This window comes from Nyctereutes procyonoides, unplaced genomic scaffold, assembly GCF_905146905.1.
Source record: "Nyctereutes procyonoides isolate TBG_1078 unplaced genomic scaffold, NYPRO_anot_genome, whole genome shotgun sequence".
NCBI lineage: Eukaryota > Metazoa > Chordata > Mammalia > Carnivora > Canidae > Nyctereutes > Nyctereutes procyonoides.
The window spans coordinates 32,029,844-32,053,382 of record NW_026575042.1 but is presented as its reverse complement, the minus strand read 5'-3'; the positions used below and the strand labels follow the sequence as shown (position 1 = coordinate 32,053,382).

The window sequence follows — 23,539 nt, the reverse complement described above, 5'->3', positions numbered from 1 at the left end:
TTAAGCAGAGATCTAAATGACACCAAGAGCCACCAGCCTACAGAGCACCAGACAGAGGGGTGTTCCAGGCTCAGAGAACAAGAATGAATGCTCTGGAGCAGGAATGTGCCTAGTACATTGCCAAGAAAGCCCGGAAGCCAGGGTGGCTGTCAAATCGCACAGGGCAAGGGGAAAAGGGAGGATGTGAGGCAGGAGAGGTTGCCAGAGGCCAGGCGGGCCCCACCTCTGCCAGTTATAGCTCTGTAACCGTGGAGGACTTTCTGAGCATTAGTTTCCTCACCTGCAAAAGACTGTTTACCTTGGTGGGTGCCGGGAGAACCGAAAGATCGTGTGAGTAACTTATCTTGCACCGTGCCTGCACGCAACTTCCATTCAGTAAGTACCAATTATCATTTCCACTATCATCAGCAGCATCACCATTGTTAGGTTAACCACAGGATCCATCTCTGGCTGACACATCAGGATGTGGAAATCGTCTCCTCCACCTTGGATAAATAATCCCGTGTCTGGTCAGCAGAACAGTAGGACTAAAGGGACGAAATCCACTTCCCCAGAGGCCCCGAGAGAGGGCCAGTGGCCCCCTTCCCTGCCCCTCCTGGAATCTCCAGGCTTCCTCTGGGCAGGTTTCAGCATGGATTCCCTTCTCTCAACGAGGCAATCCCTGGAGCCCTGTGAGCTACCAGTTCAAACCGCGAGATGACATTGGACTCCGTGCACAGGCTTAGGTTCCCTTCAGTCCATATTTGGGCACAGACTGCTGTTTGAGGGAACCTGTTATTTTGCAAACTGTCACTGCCAACACACCCAGCGGAACCATATGGAACCTCCCCGGCACCGCCCAATCAGAGGAAACCCAAAGACCCACTTTCAGACCCCAGTTAGAGACGGCTGCCTCTCTGAACAAGAAGCCCACTGAGGCCTGGACAGCACACAACTTCGCAGAGCCCACAGGAGGCCCCTGATTCTTTGGGGTAGCAGATTGCTCGGGCTGGGCTGGTACTGCCACCCAGTCGGCCTGGACCCCAAGCACGTGGCCACTGTGTAGACAGTAGGCTAAGTCTGAAAAAGCTGAGATATTAGACAAGCTAGAGGACTAATTAAAATGTAAAATATGGTCCATGGGGCATAAATTCTTACAAGCCCTGAGGGATCTACCATTTAGTACACCAACCAACCAAGGCGGAGATGTACTCAATGGCCCCCCTGAGGGCTGCGAGCACTAGCCCACCTCCCAATAGCCTTAATTTACCTCCCAGATGTGCTAGGCCGGGACGACAGGAAAGGCCCCCACTCATTACCATGGCTCCATGTGGTGTGCCCGCCGAAGAACTGGACTGGCTACCTTGAGGCGGGGGCTGCTGGAAAGGGCTTTGCTACTGCAGTGGAACAGAGCAGCGCATTCCCTCAACTATTCACTTACTCTGCCATGCAGAGGAGCACTGGGAGGGGAGTACGGGACACAGTTAGGTATGGAAATGATTAGAATATGGAAAACATACTCATTGTTTCCCAGTGCAGTCTCTAAAAGTTTCAACAAAATCCTTTTAAAAAAGACTGGATGGAAAAATGCAAGAAATATTGCCTTTGAGGTGGAAGCAGGAGAAATGGCCCAAGCAGAAACACATCCGGATGGCTGGGAAAGAGATTTTTGTGCTTACTCCAAAAGGGTTGGGATTAAGAAGCACTGCTGTCACCATGCCTCACGCAGGACTCCAGAAGTCATGGTGGCCCCCGGTTCAGCACAAGAGTTCAATTCACAGACTCGGCGTCAGCCAGATGCAGCTGTGTGACCGTGGGCAAGTCTTTAAACCTCTCTTGGCCTCGGCTGCTCCTCTGTCACAGGGACACTAACAGCACCCACCTTGTGAGATGGTCGTGAGGATTAAACATGACAATTCACGTCAAGTACTTAAATCTGAGTTAGGGACCCCTTGCAAGTCAGCTATTATGATATCAGCCCCCCACCCCCAGACATATGCTTAGCCCCTCCCCGAGTACAGGCCTGTTATTTTTCCTTAAAAGTCTTGGCTCTCCTTCCATGGTGTGTATGATCTAGGACTCTTCTCTGTCTGGCTGTTTGCACCTGCGTATCCTCTTTGGTTCCTGCACATACGTGTGCATGTGTGGGTATGTGCCTGTGTGTGGTTGGCGTTGCAGGTGCTGGCTGGGGCCTAGGTGGGGCCCGTGTGCCCTCTCTTGGGTATGACCCCCCCCCCCAGTCGTCTTACGAGCACTGATCTGCTCTGCCCACTTCCAGCCAGGGTGAGCACCTCTCACTGCTCAGAGATCCCACTGCTCTGGGAGCCACTAACAGAGCGAGGCTGGCTGGGCCCGAGGTCCAGATGGCATGCATCTCTTTGCATCCTGGCACATTTCACACCCCGGTCTCTGCCAGCACGCCAGGAGAAACACTGCAGGCTTGTGCCTCCGGAGGGGGCTCCTTGTCCACAGCCCCCGGGGCCACTGTAACTTCCACCAGGCAGCAGCATTTTGTACCAGGCCCTGCCTGGAGTGGGGTCCTCAGCCATTATGACAGCTGCTGCTGCTGTTGACACTGCAACAGTGACAAATTCATCCTTCTGACAAGATCCCTTTAAATAATTCACAGGGAGCTAGGGATTAAGACACTGTTTCTCTCTGTCTCTGTTGGGATTTAAAACACCTCCAGCTGGGGTATTTAAAGAGAGTATAATGGGCTGCCCCCTTGGGTCTCCCCTCCCCCTTCCCCCCTCTTTCCCATTTCCCAAACTCAGCCCCCACCCCACCAGCCAGCCCCATAACAAGGAGGCCCAGAAAACAAGAAAGAAAAAAAAAAAAAGGAGGGAACCAGTGCTTGGCTGGTCACTATGGCAACCGTGGCAGGGTATTCAGCTGTCATTATCCCAGTGCCTCACACATGTGATTATCTTAAGCTGTCGATTGAATGTGGTCCTCACTGCTGTCCAACAAGGCCTTGTCGAACAAGGCAGGGGCGGGAGCTGCAGGGCCCCAGGCCCCAGCTGCCTAATCCTGCTCTACCCAGATCGGGGTTCCACTGATGAGGGAGGAGCAGAGCTACCAATGGGAGAAACTGAGGACATTTCCCTGCAGCTCAGAGGGATCTCTGCTCAGGACGTGCATAGCAGAGGCTGGCCCAAAGCTGGGCCACCACACTGGGCCAGCCAGCCGCTAGGGACGTGGGCCCCTCGATGCATGAAAGCAGAGAGTTCTGGCTGCACCAGGGCCAGGCTGGCTGTGGCCAGCTGGAGCCGTCCTGGAGAGGAGAGCAAGCTGTGGGGGATGGAAGAGGCTGGTCTCCCTAAATTTCGTAGCTTCCTGCCATCTCAAGGTTGGGGAAAAATCCTCATTCTCAGGGTTCAAGAAAATCACATCTAGCCTGGGAAGAGGACACACTACCCTCCACCCTGTCTTCTCTCTCCTCTGATTGTGAGAGCGTGGCCGCAGTGTGTGACCCACTTCAAGGCATTTTTTCCTGGGACTGCAGCTGCTAGGGTGTGGTCTGGGAAGCCTGGGGAGGGCTTTGCTCTCATTCCTTTGCCTCCCGGACTTTGTTACAGATTGTCTTTGCGTTGAGGTTCCCAGGTCCACAAAGATTCTTTGAATAACATGATCACTGGTCACCCTAGTGACCCTAGCACTAGGCATGCTCCAGATTTTCCAATATTTCTTTTAAAACTCAGCTTCCAGAATGATTCCATTGTGGCGATGTGCTAAGGCCAGCACAGCACACACCAGGACCACCATCACCTGTGACTTGTACCTGGATTATTCCAAATACCACAAGCTCAGCCTGGCCTCTCCTGCTTCTGCATCTTGTGCTCAGTCCCCATGAGTAAATGACCAGCCACATGCAAGTCCCCGCCACCTGGGGCACTGCCCACCTGGCTCGCCCCTGGCTTGTTGCCGCAGGATGAGCTGTTCAGGTATAAACGTAAATGCAGACCATCGCCACTAACCATCTTAGTTTGAAGGCAGAGCTCTCCATCAGCAAGATAAGTTCAAATCTTGACTCCATCATTTTTCCTGTTGGCTGTCCTTTGTGACACCGGGCAGTGCACTGGACATCCTGCCACCACCAGAGTGGTGAGTGGGACAGGGTCCATGGAGAAGAGGATGTGCCATGACTAGACCCCCCCCCATACTATTGGCACAACAACACCTCAAATGGAGCAGGGGCTGGCTCTACAGAAGTGCCAATGAGGCCACTGGATGGGACAAAGCAACTCATTGGGGCCCATCCCTTCACACATCTCACTTCCTAGGAGTCCTATTGCCTGAACATTCGCTGAGGTCTAGGAGGGGAAGCTGACCCCCAGGCTCCTGCATCACTGCCTGGAGCCAGCCATCCCCAGGGACTACCTGTGTCCTCCTCTGGATCCCTGTAGGTCCTCCCGGACCTGGTGCTCCCTGCCCCCAACTGCACACATCACTAAGTATCTGTTCCACCCCTCCCCATACAACTTGCTTTACAAAACAATTCATGTCGTGCTTAAAATGTGCACTGCTCATTAGCACAGGGCTCTCAAACTTTCTCTTTCCCTTCGTAGAAAACAGGGAAACCTTTGCCCCTCCTCACCCTCTTCCCCAGTTTCTCAATGACAAAATGACTCTGAGATCCCTTTTTCACACGTCTTTGGGGGCAGAGGTACAAGAGTGAACTTTGTGTCCAGACCGGCCTGGGGTCAGTCTCAGCAACACCCCCAAGCAGTCCTGTGACTCTGGATAATCACCCCGAGTCTCTGTGTCTGCTCTGTAGAGTGGGAGAAAAAGCACATGGCTTGCACAGGCCTGGAGAGAGTTCGCTGAGGTCAGACAAGTAATTTTCAGTGCCTGGTACACAGCTGGTGCTTAATTAAGAGGACTGGTAGTAGCGGTGGTTATCACTATCGTTAACAATAACATCGTTATTAATAACAAGGTGCGCCCTCTGATGGTATTCACGTTGGAGCAGTTTCCCAAAGGAAACACTGGAATGCTGATCTTGTTTCTCTAGGGCCCCCTCAACCAGTTCACACCCTCACCCCATGCAAGTCAAGTCCCTCAAGCCAGAGTCACTGCAACCACTAATACTAGTCAGGGCAAGTGGTACTGACTGAGCTTCAGAGTTTACAAAAAAAAAGTAAATATCTAATCCTGCCAACCACTGTACAAACAAGATCTTACATTACCCATGTGATAGGGCAGGACACGGGCTCAGAGGAGTTAAAGAATGGAAAGGAAAATGGAAATAAACCCAGGACATTAGATTCCAGATGCTGGGCTTGCTCTTTTATACCACCAGAAGTACAGCAACCCCCCTTTATCCATGGGGTTCCTGTTCCAACACCTCCAGATGAGGCCTGAAACTGCAAATAGTCCCGAACCCTATATATGTTTTTCCTGGGTGTACATAGTTAGGATAAAGTTTAATTTATAAATCAGGTACAGTAAGAGATTGACAACAAGAACTAACAAAAAAAATAGAACTATTATAACCATCTACTGCAACAAAAGTCATATGAATGTGGCATCTCTCTCTTAAAATACCTGACTGTATGGCACTCACCCTTCTTGTGATGCTGCGAGATGATAAAACGTCGCTGGGTGAGAGGGAGTGAGGGGAATGATGTAGGTATCGTGACACAGCGTTAGACTACGACTGGCCTCCTGACAATACATCGGAAGGAGGCTCTTCTGCTTCTGGACTGCAGCTCACCATGAGTAACTAAAACCTTGGAAGTAAAACTGTGGGTAAGGGGAGACTGCCATACAGTGGGATTTGGGCCAGATGATTCTAGAACCTTTGGCCGTGAGGGGAGGTAAAGCCAAAGGCATCATTGGAAGGCGGCTCTGTTCCCACAGAGACCAGGCTCGTGCTTCCAGAGCCAGACTCAGGGTGCCCACCTGTGTCTGCCGCTTCTGCCCTCCCTTCTTCCGTTTTCCGCCTATCCATCTTTGTGAGGCCTCGCAACTGCCTCACCTTCCTTCTAAAGCTTCCTCTTGCCCCATTTCTTTCTTTCTTTCTTTCTTTCTTTCTTTCTTTCTTTCTTTCTTTCTTTCTTTCTTTCTTTCTTCTTTCTTTCTTTCTTTCTTTCTTTCTTCTTTCTTTTCTTTCTTTCTTTCTTTCTTTTTCTTTTTTCTTTCTTTCTTTCTTTCTTTCTTTCTTTCTTTCTTTCTTTCTTTCTTTCTTTTTTAAGGTTTTAGTTATTTATTCATGAGAGGCACAGAGAGAGAGGCAGAAACACAGGCAGAGGGAGAAGCTCCCCCTGTGGGGAGCCCGATGTGGGACTCAATCCCTGGCCCTGGGATCATGCCCTGAGCCGAAGGTAGATGCTCAATCACTGAGCCACCCAGTTGTCCCCCTTCCCCATCTCTTTCCTTCACCAAGGCAGGTAGTGTGCCGGAGCTGTGAGTTCAGGCTCTGCTGACCCACCTCGGCTGTGCCCTGGTGCCTGTGTCAGGAGACCTGTTTCCTTCCGCTGCCCTGAGAGCCACACCTGCCTTCAACTTGAGAAGCTCCATCATCAGGCCCTTGGTCCTCAGGCTCACGTACCAGCGGCAGGAGGCTTTTAGGGTTGGAACTTGGGATGCGGTGGGGCGACTGCCTTTCTCGGGAAGGTTTCAGAGGAGAGCAGAGACACCTATCCACCTGGGCAGATGAAGGCTAGGCCTTCCTCCACAATGGGGAAGGAGCGCTGGGTGACCTCTGGGGTTCTCACACGGAGTCTGAAGACAGAAACCTCTCCTGCTCTGCTGCTGATCGTGGCTCTGAGCCCTTTCCAAGAGCAAGATGATCAATCTGCCAGACAGTAAGGTTCTGGTGACCCACCACAACTCCCAAAGTTCTTTGATACAGCAAGCGAGCTAGGGAAGCATCTCTCCCTCAATTTGTCTCCCTCTTCCACTCCTACCTTATCCCCCCCGCCCACACACACATGGTCATACCACCAATATAATAACTACTCTTCTCAATGACACTGGCCATCTGTGACATTCTATTGGCCTCTCTGTTAAAGGCCCACACACACGCCCACAAAGAAGATCTCATATAAAAGCCCCATGAGAGAGCAATGACAAATGACGAAGCCAGCCAGAACGGTGCCCTTGCCTCTCAGTTGGCCCACCTCTCCTCTCCTGGGGTCCCACTGGGCCTCAGCCCACCAAGCCCCAGCACTCTTCCCAGAGTGGCAGGGGCACCTCAGCACCTCTGTAGACTGTCTTCCTCCCCCTGGGGCCCCACCTCCCCGGCTCCCGTGCCTTTGTCTATCACTGTCTCTGTCAGGCAGGTGATTTTAAACTTCCATTCCTAAAAGACGCATATTATATAAAAAAATGTTTTAAGTGCCTCAGGGTGTTTTGTTCCTCATTGCTTCATAAAAGTGACATTAATAGCCAGGGAAGAGCACTGCTGAGTGCAATTACAGAGGATGTTTCAGGTATGAAAGCTGTTTGGAGCCTGCTAATGTTTTCTAATTACAGGCCTTTTGGTAGCGAGAGAAAAAGATAAAGAGTGGGTGGGAGGCCCAGGGTGGGGAGCTCTGACTTATCTCAGTGGTTTACCTGAGGAGGCCAGGGGACAGAAGGAACGGAGGGAAGGAGCGGGGAGGTCAGAGGCCTACTCGCTGGGAGGCATGGCCTCTCTCAATGGAGAAAGTAATATTCATTCCTGGTAACAGCTCAGGAAAAGGATACCATCCATCTACCGCACTGTGAGGGAAAAACATTTATATAGGGAGCCTGCATTCGAGGAGCCCATGGCCACACAACCCAGGAGCTCCTTCTGGAGCCAGCCTCTGGAGACACCACGGTAGGCAGCACTTCATTTGGAAAGATGGTACAGCAAGGTGGTCAGCAGGAGAGCAGCCTGCAGGAGGTCAGATGTCAGCTCTGGCACTTTGTAGCCATGTGATTGGAAGTAATTTCACAGCTGATTCTCTGCCTTAGATTCCTCATCTGTGAAGTGGGGCTGTCATGAGGATTAATGTGTGCATGGCTGTCATGCACTTACGGCCTGTGATACACGAGTTCTCATTTTTCCCCATCTAGCACCTGTTCATCCTTCCGGTAGCTATTCCCCAATTCCTTCTGGGGACTTACTCCCTCTTGCCCTCCATCCCTGGGCTTCTGGTGGGCTCAGCACAACACAGAGGTAGGGCACAGAATTTAGTTGGGTCCCTGGGTGCTCCGCTTGTGCAGGACTAGTTCAGAGCAGCCATGGGATTCAAGCCAAGCCCCTCAGGCCCATTCGGAGCTACTTTCAAGGGCTTCTCCCAAGGCAGCCACAAGGAGGGGCGTGTTCTTCCCCAGGGGATATGAATGAACGAGGTTGTAGGGACTGGGGCTGCTGCAGACTTCTTGTGACCTAGAGGAGGCCCAGCACGGAGCCAGCACCATGAGAGCAGACACAGGAGAAAGTGGATGGGGAAAGAAAGAATGAGCAGGGGCAGAGACGAGACCTAAGCCTCTGGAGAGCCCACACAAGCCACATCAGCCCCTGTACCATTCAGTTACATGAGCCAGGCAGGGCACCTCCTTTAAGACTGAGTTGGGCTTTTTTGTCACTGGCCACCAGAGAACCCTGACCAATATAAAAGTGTGACTTTCAGCAACCAGCGACCAGGCCAAAGGCTCCCAAGTCCTAGGTGGTAGTGCCAGTCTGAGAAAGGATGACCAATCCCAACCCCCTTTGCCTGCCTGTCCCCTGTCAAGGCCTGAAATTCAAACACCAGAAAACTCCATTCACAAAATCATTTAGCCCAGAGCTAAATTTCTCTTGAATTTGCCTAATTTAGTTCGGGCTTTTCTGTCTTCATTAACATGATTGAGTCATCAAATAAAGAAAAGAGAAAAATCCAGTCCTCCAAAGGGTTAGTACTATGCTAACACTTCTTGAATGTTTACCGCAGAAAATGTTTTACTGATTCATCGCATCTATGGAAAAGATGCCATCTTTGCCCCACTGAGGAGAGGGCGAATCTGGAGCTGAAAGAGTCTAAATGCCCAGCCCAAGATCACACAGCAGGGAACTGCAGAGCTGGAATGGGAGCCAGTTTATTTGATGCCAAGGCCTAGAGCCTTCAGGGCTCCTCCAGAACTTCTCATCCATCAGACAGATAAATTTCAATTGATTTTGCATGGCCCTGGAACGAATGGGGTGTTATTAGAGTGGATTTCTCTCCTGAGCATGCTTTCCTTATTCCCATGATAAGGGCAGCCGGCAGGAGTGCCTGGATGACTGACAGGAAGCAAGAGGCGGCCTAGGACAGCCAAGTGTCCAGGAGGGTCCATGTGGACAGCAAGGAGTGGCTGTGCAATGAGGCCCTTGTCCTGCTCTCGTGGACGTGTATCTCGTGGACGTGTCAGGACATACTGAGTTCATTTACCAGATACACGTGTTTAAATTCGTGTCATTCCCTTTACGGGGGCCTCCTCTGGAAGCTCTGCCACTAAGTCCAATAACCCTCCCATCATTTAAGATACTTTCAGAACTCCAGGATTGAAATCATTTAACTTCACACATACACATGCATATACAGACCCGCATATAGACACGCATACAGGTATGCAGGTGACTATAAATACATATATATACATATATACAGACACACATACACACACACATATGCATACACACATATACATGTATACACACATACATATACATAGACACACATATAAACATATATGTACAGATGCTCACATACACGTGCATATACACATGTGCACATATACACACACATATAGATATACATACAGACACACATATACACAGACATATATATAGGCACACACACCCAGCACACTCATCCTGAAGGCTCATCAGGCTTGGCTCTGGACTCCTTTTTCCATCCTTCCTCCATCAAATTCCCCTTCCCATATTGGCACATAAAGATGTGCCAATATTAAAGTAGTCAACAGAGTATGTCACAGGCTATGAAGATGGGTTCCCAAGGGCAGTGCAGATGGAGCTGGGGTCTGGAAGCCCACAGAGTGCTCTTTGAAGATCACTCAGGTAGATGTTTACACTAAGGCCACATGTCCCTCCGACACAGAAGCCACCGGCGGCCCCAGTACACAGCGAACCCCAGAAAACTCTTGAAAAGCAAAACAACTCTGGGGCTGGATTTCCAACAAGCAAGTGGAATAAGCCTCACTATTAGAGGCACCTGGGCTTGCTTTTCTGACCTACCATCCAGCATCTGAAAGCAACTGGCACCTTCTGGTAGGTGTCCTGGTGTCCTTGATCATGCTTACCATGGTGGCATGGTGGCACCATTTGCATCACGAAGTAAGCTCTTTAAAAAGATACTGACAACCAACTGAGTTTTGAGAGGCCTACGACAAACATTTTATTGGGCTACAGTAAACTTAAATTGAACATTTTCTAAGTTCCGTGCTCGCTTCGGCAGCACATATACTAAAATTGAACATTTTCTAAGTTCAGAACCCTGGGTTGGAGATGCAAGAAGTATCAAGAGTTCTCCTCTTCTATTGGGCCAACAAACATTTATTGGAGTCTACCGCCTGCTGGGCTGCTGCTGGGCCCCAGGGATAGAGATAGAGTTGCTCCATCCTCTGGCCAGAGGGGAAGGCCACACAGCAACACCTGGTTAGCTCACAGAGCCATGGACGCTATGTCAGAAGCTGGCACCATGCCAGTGTCACCAGTGAGGGTCCCCAGGGATACAGTTGCTGGGAGCTGAGCTCCTCCCTGGCATTTGTGACTTTATAAATGTTACTTTCTCCCTCTGCTCACCAGGTGGCCTCCACTTCAGGTTCGACCTAAAGGCTTTGAATTAACGGTGCAATTAGATCCGAAAGCAACATTTGGGTACAACTCCTTCCTGGTTTTGCCACGGAATATTATGATCTGCTTTCCAGAAACATAACTGAAAACAGTTTGAGGGCTCTGTGTGGGGCTGGCAGTCCAATTCGTCTCCACAACTGGTGGTTCTCGAGCACAGCAGTGAAGACACCCAGTGAGCCCCGTAAAAGGAAGAACCCCACGGCCTCTCTCTGAGGAGCCAGCCTCACAGGCCATGCCCTGTGGATAGGGTTCATTGGAACGCCAGGTGGGCCCCCTGGAGAATTATGCTCCTTCTGGTCAAGGCAAACCCAGTTCTTTGGGAACACTCAGGCTACCAGAACAATGCCAGCCCACCCTTCTCCATCGTGAGCATGCGTGCTCGGTATCCAGACTGCAGAGTGGCTCTGAGGCCTCTGCTCCCTTTTGAGGGTAGGGATGAGGGATGTCTCTGCCTCAGTGGGTCCCACGAAGATGTGGGCCACCCACCCAGGCTCCTGGCTTCTCAGATGCCTGACATTGGCCCCTCTCCCTGGACCTCTTTACTACCCAGAAGTACTCTCTACCTGTCTTAAATCCAAGCCCTGACTCAAGTCCACAGCCTATGGCCTTCCACCAGTCTCATGAGTCTCAGCTTCCACCCCTCCATCTGGGCCCCTACACTTTGTCACAGTGGTCAGATTGCTGTGGCTTCACTCTTCTTCTTACTGAATAGATGCCATAACACAAGACACCAACCTCCTCTCATCGATGTCCTCCACTCCTGGTCCTCGAGGACCAGGCCCTCTGTGCTTGCAAATCCACACCTCAGGATGATTCCAGCAGCACATTTCCTCCTGTATGATCAGACAACTGAAGGGGGCCCACTGATCAAGGTGTTGCAGACGCATGGCCCGCTGCCACAGCTAGGCCACCACACTCCTTCTAAACATGCCTCTCTCCAGCTCACTAGCAGTGGTTCCTTCAAAGCTGCCCCACCCTCCTAAACCCATGCCAACCACCCTCGCTGTCTGAATCTGGCCTCTAACTTCAGTGAGAAGATAGATCATTGAAAGAATTTTCTGTTTTATGGCTTCTGTCACCAAACTTGAGTACCCATATCTCTCTGCAGGCCCTTGATCTCTGTCCTGCCATTTCAGCAGAAAAGGAATCCCATCCCTGCAAGGCCAACATGACTCACAGCCCCGTTCCCTCCATCCCCATGTGTGGTCTTCCTTCCCCTACATGAAGTGCTGTCTCCATCACCTCATCTCTCGCTGACCTTCAACTCTTGCTCTCTGGCTTCTACTCCTGTCCCCTGTGAAACCCTCCACACAAGTCACCAACGGGGCCCTGTAACTGAGCCCACCCAACCCCTGAGGCTCTTGCCAATTCTGACCCCCCTCCCCCTTGACACACTCCTGGCTCCTCTGAGAGAACCACCTCATGGTTTTCTCCTGCCTCCTCAGCCTCCTTCCCAGGTTCTTCCTTCTGTATTTGATATTGCAGTGCAGGTTGCTCATCCAAAGTTGTCACCTCTTCTCCCTCCAGATGCTCCCTGGGAGGCCACAGCCATGCCCGGCTCCCCTCCCATTGATGTGAGGCTGCCTGCTTTCCGATTCCACTGCTCACGAGTCAAGCACTGGCAGAGCCAGTTCCATGGGTGCCCTTCAAACTCAACAGGTCTGATGCTGAACTCAGCCTCTTCCTGCCCAAGCATGCTGCTCCTCCCATGTCCCCCATCTCTGAGAATGGCACTGTCATCGACCCACCTGCCCAGGTCAGAAACTTGCAACAAGGAGCCAAGTCAGGTGGTGAACTAGGTGGTTAATTTCCAATGGTGCACAAATAGGCAGGACCCCAGCTACCTTGGAGAGTACCCCTTTGGTATGACCAAAGGGGTGCTAGAAGCCAGGGGGGTAGAAATTAACCCAACACTAACATATAAAGAGGCAAAATATGCAACTGTGCCAAGTGTTACTGAGGAAAGCACCCTGGCCCTCGGTGGACCTGGGATGTGGACCCAGCGAGGTCAGGGATGCAACGAAGGTGTCCCTGCAGATGGGCCTGAAGATGATAGAGAAGAATTGCTCCAGTGTTTGGCCTCTACGATGTGGTAAAATGGAGCCCTCCTGTTTGGTGGGAGATGGGAAGGGAGGTGAATTCTGTTTGGTCCTGGCTTAGATAGACATGCTCATGAGCATCCAATGCAAGATGGGATAGGGACACACACTTGAGAGCCACTGGGGTGTTCAGAGAATCGGGGGCAACAGCCTAGGATGAGAAGAGTGGGTGATGGGGAGAGGGTGAGAAATGGAAGCATAGTCCCTGTTCCTCCCTCTCGACCCTGGGTGAGGGCCAGCCTGACCCTCCCGCCACTCACTATAAACCAGACAGGCTCTGAAGCTGCTCAGGGCACGAAGAGAAGAAGTACCCGGCTGTAAGTTCTTGAGAGAAAAGCATGGGGGAAAGGTGGCTGAGTCGTGGCTGCTAACCAGTGGGAGGGCAAGCATGGAGCAGCCCAGCCAGCTGCTGTCTCTAAAGGGCATCACTTGACTTTGAGTGTTTTCCTAAAGGACAATCTTCCTTGGGAAAGGAGAGCAGAAGTTTAAAGAAGACAGGTGGTGTGTACAAAAATCAAGGGGAAAATGAACCATAAATCATGTTGATGCCTCGTGAAAACACAGGCCTTCAAACAATAACGTAATTTGTAAAAGAGTGGCAAGTTCTTAATATCCAGCAGCCTGAAGAGTTGCTGCCTCATTGGTTTGGCGTAAATTTCCTGGTGGGAAGAAGTGGGAAAGGTTCCCTAGTAGCCCATGGTGCTCCCAGCAGGACTGGGACTTGGTCAGCATGGGTAGGACTGGCCCCTGCCCCGGGTCCTGATTCGGCAAACACCAACCCATCCTAATCCTTGCCTTCCTGACTCCTAAGATAGGACACCTGCTCCTGGCCGGGTTTGGGGGTGGGGAGGGCTGTTCTGTAAGTATTGGGGCTGGAAGGGAGACAGCGAGAGCTGGGAAGTAGGCAGAGCCTGTTGGGACCCCAGTGTCGCATTTAGAACTGTCCCTACAGTAAAAGGGGGCCACGGCCTGGTTATGCCTTGTTGTGACGTGCACCACAGGGTGTAGACAGGCTCAGGCTAGAGATCACCAAGGGCAGGGAAGGAGAGGGGAGACATGGACTGCCCTGCCCCCGCCGCCTTGGCTCCCTTGCTGGAGCGAAGAGTCCCCTCACTCCCCTGCCCCCTCCCCTGGTGATTAAGCCCTGCAGGGAGCCAGTCACCCATGCCAGGCTTCTGAACGTCATCTCTCCTCTTCCATCTCCTGCTTCGTCCCTGCCGGCAGTCCATCCATTGCCAAATGCTGCCAATCCTTCCTCCTTTGCTTTGCTCTAACAGCCCTCTAAGTAGCCTGTTTTCAGCCCTCTCTTCCGACCCACCCAAGACAGCTGGGAGAGGCTCTTAACTGCTTTCTCTCAACTGTTCCCTACAGTCCTGTCAGCAAGCGTGGCCGTGTCATTCTCCTGCTCAGGATCTGTCCATTATCTACAGGAGAGAATCGACAGTGCTGCCTCAGCATGGTAGGCACAGTCCTACCACCGTGCCCCCTTCCAGCTCATACCCCAGCCCTGTCTCAGCACTGTCTATACCCTGCCATGTTTCAGAAACACAGACTCTCCTCTCTCATGTCTTTTCATGACCCTCTCCCTCCAATTGACTATGGGTCCTACTTGATCTTTGCAGACTCCTCATTCACCATCTGCCAAACCCCTACATACTCTGTACACCCCAACTAGCAGGCACCTTCTCTGCAAAGGCTTGTGTGTCCCTTCTAAGTTCCTCACTTCCAGCTCTGGGCCATACTTGCCTATTGATCTGTCCACTCCCACAAAGAAGAGATGTCCTTTAGCCTAGCCATGAACATAGTGGTCTCCAGCACCCATGGGAGGTCATGAGGTCCTCAGAGCTGGTCCATTCCTATAATTAACAGGGTTTGACCAGGGGCACAAACACTGACCAAATGAATGAAGAATATCTCTCTAAGCCAAGCACTAGGTGAAAGAAAGCATTAGCCCTTCTGACCTCTAGTTCTCCTTATGCCTTTGCCTCTTGGCAGCCCTGTGGGCATCACAGATTTCTGATCTCTGATCTGTATCCGCACCACCAGCCTGAGTGCCCAGTTCTTGGCAGCCACTAGCCCTTTACCCACACAGTTACCTAGGGGCCAGCTCCCTGAAGGACTGTGTCAGGAGATGGCCTGCAACACCACACTAGGGAGCAGGCTCAGCTCTGAGACCCCTGGTTCTGCCTCTCTGTGGATGGGCAGGGGACATAGCCATTCACACCTATATTCCATCCCCCCAGATTTCCTGCCCTATGCAGGCTCTGCTCCTCCAGCCATCCTACAGGCCCAGGACCACACAGCAGGACTGAAGAATGGATGGTTGACACTCACCCCTGATGCAGGATTGGCTGTCCAGCCCAGCTCTGCAGTAGCTGTCCTGGTGTCCATTAAAGTTTCTGTGGGTCAAAAGAGAAAATCTGGTGAGTCATAAGGATTGCTAGACAGTGGTCCTTATGCTTATGAGGTTACTAAGGACTGTAAATGTCAGTGTCAGGAGCCTTGGGCCTCTTTGTGAAACCTAAGGCTCAGAGAGGGGAAGAGGCTCCTCAGGATGCCATGGCTCAGACCATCAGGTATCCTGATGCTACATCCATTACTCTCTCCCTGAAAGCCCAAAAGCCGCCTGTGGTGGATGAAGTCATCGCTCCAGACACTTTACCCCCACACATGGCTTCTTCCCAGCATACTCTTCCAGAGGCTCTTCCAGAGCTATGTCAACCCAGCAGCCGGATTTAATTTGTTCCTTGGCCTTTCTGAGCCATGTATTTCTGCCCTCTTCCTCCCCACTGGGTTGCTTCTCCAGCAACTCCAGCTTCTCCAGTGTGTCTGTCCCCACTTCTCCCCACAACTGTCCCCTACCGTGTTGACACCCTTGGGTGGTTTCTTATTGACTCCCTTGGCCCCCGTCACTCTCCCAAGACTCAGACTCCCTGCAGGTCCCTTTGCCCCTGGGCCCAGATGCATGCCACCCCCTTCCCCAAGACTCAGCCAGGACTCACACCAATGCACCATCTCTCAGGTCCCTGCGGCCCGCTTCCTGGCTACTGATCCCCCGGCCAGTCAGGGAAAGAGGCACCCTGACTCAGCTGGGAGCTGCTGGGAGCCGTGGCAGTAGCTAGAGTTCACACACCAAAATCACCAGGCACATAGTGACCACGCACTTGCTGTTCACAAGACCAGTTTTCTGGCAGACAGCAGTCAAGCAGCCCGAGGACGAGGCACCTCTTTTTTTTTTCTTTTTTGCTCTTCAGCCTATTATTGACCGCTGTCAGTCCACACCTCTCAGTGGAAACTGCTCCCCAAAAGCTGCTCCTGAGCTTCTGAGCAGCAAAACCAAAAGCCTCTTTGGTTTTTTTCAGCAGTTTTATTGAGGTAGGAATGACATACAATAAACTGCACATGGTTAAGGCATATAATCTGATAAGGTCTGTCATATATTTTATATGTGAAACCATCACCACAATCAAGATAATAAATATATTCATCATTCCCAGAGGTGTCTTGTCCCTTCATAAATCCTCCTTTCCTCCTGGCCCTGTCCCACCTTATCAATGTCCTGAGGTAATGATTGATTTGCTTTCTATCACTATACATTGATTAACTGGGATTTCCTAGAATTTTATATAAATTTTATATAAATATAGTATATACTATATTTTATCTGGCTTTTTGCACCTAGGATATATATATATATATTTAAGATTGGTTAGGGGATCCCTGGGTGGCGCAGCGGTTTGGTGCCTGCCTTTGGCCCAGGGCGCGATCCTGGAGACCCGGGATCGAATCCCACATCGGGCTCCCGGTGCATGGAGCCTGCTTCTCTCTCTGCCTGTGTCTCTGCCTCTCTCTCTTTCTCTCTCTGTGACTATCATAAATAAATAAAAATTAAAAAAAAAAAAGCCCCTTGGCTGTGCCATTTAAGATTGGTTAGATGTTGTGGGAGCCTGGGTGGCTCAGTTGGTTAAGAGTCTGACTTTTGGATTCAGATCAGGTCATGATTTCAGGGTCATGGGATAGAGCCCTGCATCAGGCTCCACACCCAGCAGGGAGTCTGCTGGAGATTCTCTCTCTCTCTCTCTCTCTCTCTCTCTCCCTCTGCCCCTCCCCTCCTCCTTTGCTTGCATGCTCCCTAAGATAAATAAATAAATCTTTAAAAAAAAAGATTGATCGTGTTGTATATATCAGCGGTTCATCCCTTTTAGTTGCTGAGTAGCATTCCACTGTATGGACACACTGCAGTTTGTCTACTGGTTCACCTGTTATTCCCAGTTTGGGGCTATATGTGAGAGTATGTGCACAGTCCAGTTCCTTCACATCCTCACTAACTTGGTATGGTCGGTCATTTCTAATTTGGGCCATCTTCACCAGTCCGTGGTAGTATCTCGCTGTAGTTTTTTCATTTGGTGCAGTGTGTTCAAGATTTTACAATTTCCACATTTCTTATTATTGAGTTTGGAGAGTTCTTTATATATTTTGGATTCCAGTCCTCTACCTGATACATACTTTGCAAATAATTTCTTCCATTCTGCAGCTTATCTTTTTCTCTTTAACAGTATATTTCAAAAAGAAGTTTTAAATTTTGATGAAGTCCAATTTATCAATTTTTTTCTTTTTTGGTCTGGTATCATACTGAGAAATCTTTGCCTAACCCATGGTCACAAAGGTTTTTCTCCTGCCTAGGTCTGTGATCTATTCTGAGTTAATTTTTGTGTAAGGTAGGGGATATGAATCAAATGTACAATTGTTTTTATCATGTGGATATCCAGTTGTTCCAGAGGGGCACCTTTTTAAATTCACACAATGGTGCTGTGTAGGCTGGTGGAGGTGTCTTCTCCACCTGGATTTCTCAGGACATGCATCAAAGGTACTGGCCCCACTGTATAAGTGCTCAGCAAACAGTGGAGGGGGAAATAGACAAAAGTTGTGTTGGCTTTTCCTTCCTCTGTTTCCTTTTTCTCCTGAGCACCCCTATTCTGTGTTCAGTGCTTTAGGCAGGAGATGGGAGATATGAATGCAGAATGCACAGTTATAAAATTGTGGGACCCTTAGGAAACAGAATGACTCCTGGCATAAACCAAAGGTTTGGGAAGAAAGCCACCCTATGGGCAGGGCGGAGGGAATGAAAATCAAAGTGATAAATGAGGAGCTGTGTTGAGAAAACAGGTTCGCCATGCTCTTGTCTCCTAGTGACTCATCCCAGAGAATGGATGGTGGGAATCTGTGGAGGTGACAGGGCCTTGGCCAGCATGCCAGCATGGTACCACAGCAGCAAGCAACTCCACCAGGCTGATACGGCTTGGACAGAGCGGAGGAAGCCTTAGGTCCTGCTGGGGCTAATGAAAGGGACTAAGAACCACACAGAGGGGACCTGCGTGGACTATATATAAGCAAGGGTCAGATGGGCTATGGGGAGTCTCAATGAGTGCGGTGTGGACAGGTGCTGACAGGACCAGTGAGGCAGCTTCCTCCACAATTTGGCACTACACAACCTGTGCTTAACCTTGGTCACATTTCTGCCACCCTGAGGGAATGGGGGTCTAAAAAGCAAATCGAGAGAAGTAAAGTAAATATAACAAGCTGTATTTTCTTGCCCGTTTGAGTTTGGGTTTGGATTGAGAGCCCTACCCGGCGCACATCAGAAGGAAGGTAAGCACTGGAACACACTTCTTGAGTTTGTTTTCTCCTCTGATTCTTCTGACAGCTGGGGAGGCCGGGCCCTTCCTGGAGCAACCCTCCCTCTCCCCCTCATCTCCACTCCACAGCACTAATAATGATCATAATGACACACCGAATTTACATAACATGCTTCTCAAAAGACACTCCATGAGGCTCTGCAGAAATTCATCTTCATGATTAAAATGCCTCCGCCAGGTGGGTCTGAAGCAGGAGCCAGTGAACGCATTTGACAGAGTTGGGGACCAGGGCGCAGAGAGGAGCAGTGCCTCCTGCAAGGTCACACAGCCTCCCACCCTGACGCCGTAGCTCCAAACCCCAGTGTGCCACCCACCAGGCACATGTGGGCTTCCGGGGGTTCTACTGTGGCCACTGGGGTCAGGGTGGGGGCTTTGCTCATAAAGCCCAGGAGCCACAAAAGCCCCCAGAATAACGCATCACCACTGCCTTAACCTCAGGACCAAGCGGAAGTAGTGGTAAAGAGGCAGAGGAAGTGGCAGCAAGCAAAATAGAGTTCAGAATCAAAAATAAGAATTAGCCTTCATTTCTAAACCTTCCAAGCACTAGTTTGTCCTGTTAACCCCATTAATATAATCTAAGACTTCATTATATTCATAGTCACCTGCTCCAGGGCTATAATTGAAACTATTTCTAAATAATGTTTTCATCCACCCTACTGGACAGAAGTTGCAGCAAGAGGAATCCATTTCTCTGCATCCTGCCCGCTGTGGAGACAGAAGACTACAGAACCATAAACCATCCACTCGATATGATTAAGGGCAGTTTCTTTTCTGGCACAGAGAGCTCCTGATTATGGCATTACATTCTGGTGGGGGCTGAATAAAAGTGATTTGAGGAGGTTTACATCTCCCTGGAGAGGAAAAGAGCACTCATTTGCATTTATAAAGCATATTGAGAGCTCTGGCAGAAAGTTATGGTGGAAGCACAATTAAATATTTACCATCACTTCTGCTCTCAAACAGTGGCGTGGGGGCCAACCAGCTGGAGGTGCATGTGTTGCTGTCAGATCTGATGCCTACAGGGGATGCAACTCTGGGAGCTCCACCCACCGCCTGGCCTCTGCCCGCTGGGAGCCTGCCCACAGGAGGGAGGGATGCTGGGAAGGGCACATACACAGGGGGAAAGTGGGTGCAGCTGTGGGCAGACTGGGTCCGGATCCCACTTCCATCACTCATTCTCTCCCTCTTCTCTCTCTCTCTCTCCCTCCCTCTTTCTCCTTCCCATCCCCATCCCTCTCTCCCTCCTTCCTTATCCTTGGAATGGGGCTAGAGCCAGCTAATATACAGGACTGGGGATAGGGGGTGGGGATAAAGCACTGCAAATATGCCATTATTATTATTATTATTATTATCACTTAATCACGCCAAGCTTGTTTCCTTAGCTATTGCAAAAACCCTAACGGTGCTATCTGTAAGACACCTATAAGAGATCTGTAAGACTCAACAATATTAAATATCTAATAATAGCTCATCTACATTCTTCCTTGCACGTTGGAAAGACCAAGGAGTGACACGTTGAGGATACAGCAGCCTATCAGAGAGGTGGGTGCCCTAGAAAGACTCGGGTCTAGTCCAGGGAAGGACAAGAAGCAAAGTCACACTCACCTTCCTATTTTGGCTGAGCACATGAGAAGGAGACAGAAATTCAAGGCAATGGATGGGGTTCTTGTGCATGTGGGGAATGAGTGGGCCCATCTCCACACTGTGTGGAGGTAGAGGGCGATGGGACACTGGTCTCCGGGTGCTGGTGAGTAGTGGGGAAGAGGGAAGGATGGAGAGCTCCACCTGGCTCTTGGGACAGAGAACAGAGTGACTACCAGGAGGCAACAAGGGCAGCAGCAGAAACAGGTTGATGGGAAGGAAGTGGGAGCCACCCCCAAACATCCGAGAGGGTGAGAAGACTGAGCAGGAGGGGAGGGAGGCCATGCGGGGAGACAGAAGGAGGCCTCTGGAAAGAGCTGGCTGGGCTAGCAAGAACCCGAGGACCCAGGCACATGAGAAGCCTGGCAGAGAGACCCCATTTTCCCAGGAAACAATTTCCTTGCAGTGGTTTTGATACAGGGAAACCCTCAGGGTGTCCCCTCCAACTCTGGAGGCCGGTGCCTGCAGGTCCGGGTCAGGGGCCAGGTCAGAGCCCTCTGCGTGGAGGAAGAGGCAGCTGCTGCGTGGCTCTGCAGGCGGCAACTGTCTCTGTCTGGATTGGCACCTCGGGATGTATTGACATTTGGGATGAATTAGATACCCATCATGGTGAAAGAGAGATAAATAAACCCTCTCCTTACAGCTCTGCCATTCTTTTTGGAGAGACATTAATCAGACATTCAGCTGAAAATATTTACAACGTCCTTCCGTGGTGGTAACAATATGCAACAACATGCACAGATGAAATCGGGGCTTCCAGGCCTTCTCGGAGCAGTGCCTCCTGTGTATTTGAAGAGGTGAGGCTGTGGGCCCTCTGAGCCCAGAAGAGCCAGCGCAGCCATGCGTCGTTGCCCTGTACTCCCTCCGGGCCCAGGAACTCCTGAAGCCTGGAACCCACACCATGCTGCAGCTGCAAGAGCCAAGCTGTTGTTAGGTACACACAAGGAGCTGAGGGGCAGCTCACTGAAGCCCCAACTCCCTCCCAGAGCCTTTGCGAGGGCTTGGGATGGTTGGGAGAGGTCTGAAACGTGGTGGTATAAAGTGGCCCCGGTATCCGTTCAGCAAAGAGCTGTCTGAGCAACTGCTAGGGGCGGACTGAGTTCTGCGCAGGCATCAGAGAAGGAGCAGAGGGTATAGACGGACATCTCACCCCTCGGGGAGCTTGCAGGCAAGCGGGGAAACAGAACTTAATCAAATAACCATGCGGATAAATCTGCATGTACAGCCTCAGTGTACGGCAGGAGAGAGGAATCCCTGGGACAGTTGTGAGCACTGAATAAAATGACAGGGGTACTGGAGCCTGGCAGACAGCTGGCACTGCCTCCTTCCTTCCCCAACTCCTGGCTGATGAAAGCACAGGGGTCACCACCCCCTACACACACATCTACACACACACACACACACACACACACACACATCCCTGCCCTACGACCGAGTTTGAACTGGCAGGTAAGATAGCGGTTAAACAGTCTCCCCCACACCCACATCCAGAGTGTGCTGAGGACCAGAATGTGCTGGGGACCCCTGACCACAGTGAGGGGATGCCCGTGCTGCCCTCCAGACCTGGCTCAGCAGGGCAGCCCGAGCACCACCTGGAGCCCATGCACTCCGGCCACCACCCTGGCTACTATGGTGCCCGCACCCCTGGCCCTGCTCCATCCATCACAGCAGCCTGCCAAGGACTCAGCCCAGCCTCCCTGCAGAGTTCTTATGTGGCTCTTTTCCCTGACCTTCCTCACAGCTGTGTCCTGCCTCCACGTGCCCATGTGGCCCTGCTCTGGATGCTCAGTCCCTGAGACAGAGTCCCAGAACCAACAGCTTCCAACCCCCAACTTCACACCATGCCCACACTTCCCACTGCTGGCACTGGCCAGCCTCCCTGGAATGTCATCCCTACCCCCTTGGAATTGGCCTCAAGCTGCCTCCTTGGACCAAGGGGGACAGAGACTTTGCCAGCTCTGGGTTTGGAGTGAACTGGTTGAGTGTGAACTCTTGAGGACACCAACCAGCCTCAAGAACCCATGTTGTGGCATCACCAGCCTGGACCCAGCACAGCTACAAAAGGTTAAAGCAAGAAAGTATTCCAAGGAAGCCTTGCGCATCCCATCCCGTGTGTCCAGCCCAACTAAATCTTCTCTCTACACCACACATCCTCTCGTGCACACTGCCCCCACCCAAGCTTTCCAAACCACCCTTCCCTGGAGTCCAGGAGGGAAGCCTCAGAGGCATCTAGCTGTGATTCCCTGTTCCCCCTTAGTCTCATCACATCACTTGCCATGCCCCAGGGACTCTTTCTCTGCAGCACCTTCCGCAGCTGTGCATTCCATTGCATTCTCAGCCACCTATCTGAGTCCAGGGCTTCACCCCCACACCCACCCCACCATGCACGGGAATTACAGCAATCACCTCCTCACTGATGTCTCCACAGAAGCTCCCATCTCAGCCACCTGGTGCCAATGTAAATGGTTCAAAAGCAACACGGCCATGCTGAGCAAAACACTCAACCAACTCTGGAGTCCTGGGTTCTAGTCCCAGCACTACAACTGACATGCCAAGCAAGTCACATCTGAGCATCAAAGCCTGATCCTCACGGGTAGAGGCAGCCCCGCCTGCACCCAGGAGCCGGCCAGACCATGCCCAGAGAGCTGCTCTGCGTATCCTTAACAACAACATTGGACTAACACTCATTGACTGTCTTTGCCATGTGTAAAATGCTAGGAGAAGCTATTATTAGACAAGTCTCCGCTGATGGGTGTGTCATGGTGGCCGGTAAGGAAGAGAAACAAGCCCGAGTAAACAGATGAGCCAGTCCAACCCATCTGCTGACTGATGGACTGACTGAGTCAGAACAGGCATTTCAATGATAAATACAAACTGTGAAATTTGCTCTTTTAAGGAATGTGCAGATCAGTGCAGTAACCAACCCCCCTCCTCTTTCTGTTTCTCTTCTTTTCCAAGGTGCAATTAATTACCATAAACAGAAGGAAGCCACAGCATACATAGATGGGTCACAACACAGCAGCACGCCTCAGGGAGTTGGGGTAGCTCTCCATCTGCACTTGATCTACACGGGGCACAGCCTGAGAACATGTACCAGACCCAGGCTGCTGATTGCCCTCCCTCCGAGGACTCTACCAAGGGTCACAGGGCAACAGACCAGAGCATGGGGACGGGGCATGGGCAGTGCAGCTGGGGAGCTGGAACGGGCTGGAGATAAGCCTCTGAAGGTCTGCCCTCTCTGCCCAGCCTGGCCCCAGACATGGTATATGGCTAGAGAGGATCCCATTCCTCTCTGGCACCAGATGGTAACTCCTGGC

At 51.2% G+C, this 23,539-nt stretch overlaps 1 protein-coding gene across 1 annotated transcript in view; it reads right to left on the bottom strand.

Moving 5' to 3' along the window:
- Positions 1-23,539, bottom strand: part of EPHB1 (EPH receptor B1) — a 431,779-nt gene that overhangs the window by 276,711 nt on the left and 131,529 nt on the right. Inside the window, exon 2 of the mRNA XM_055321648.1 lies at positions 15,220-15,284. Within this exon, the coding sequence (XP_055177623.1) occupies positions 15,220-15,284 (65 nt within the window). The remainder of the gene's footprint in view (positions 1-15,219; positions 15,285-23,539) is intronic.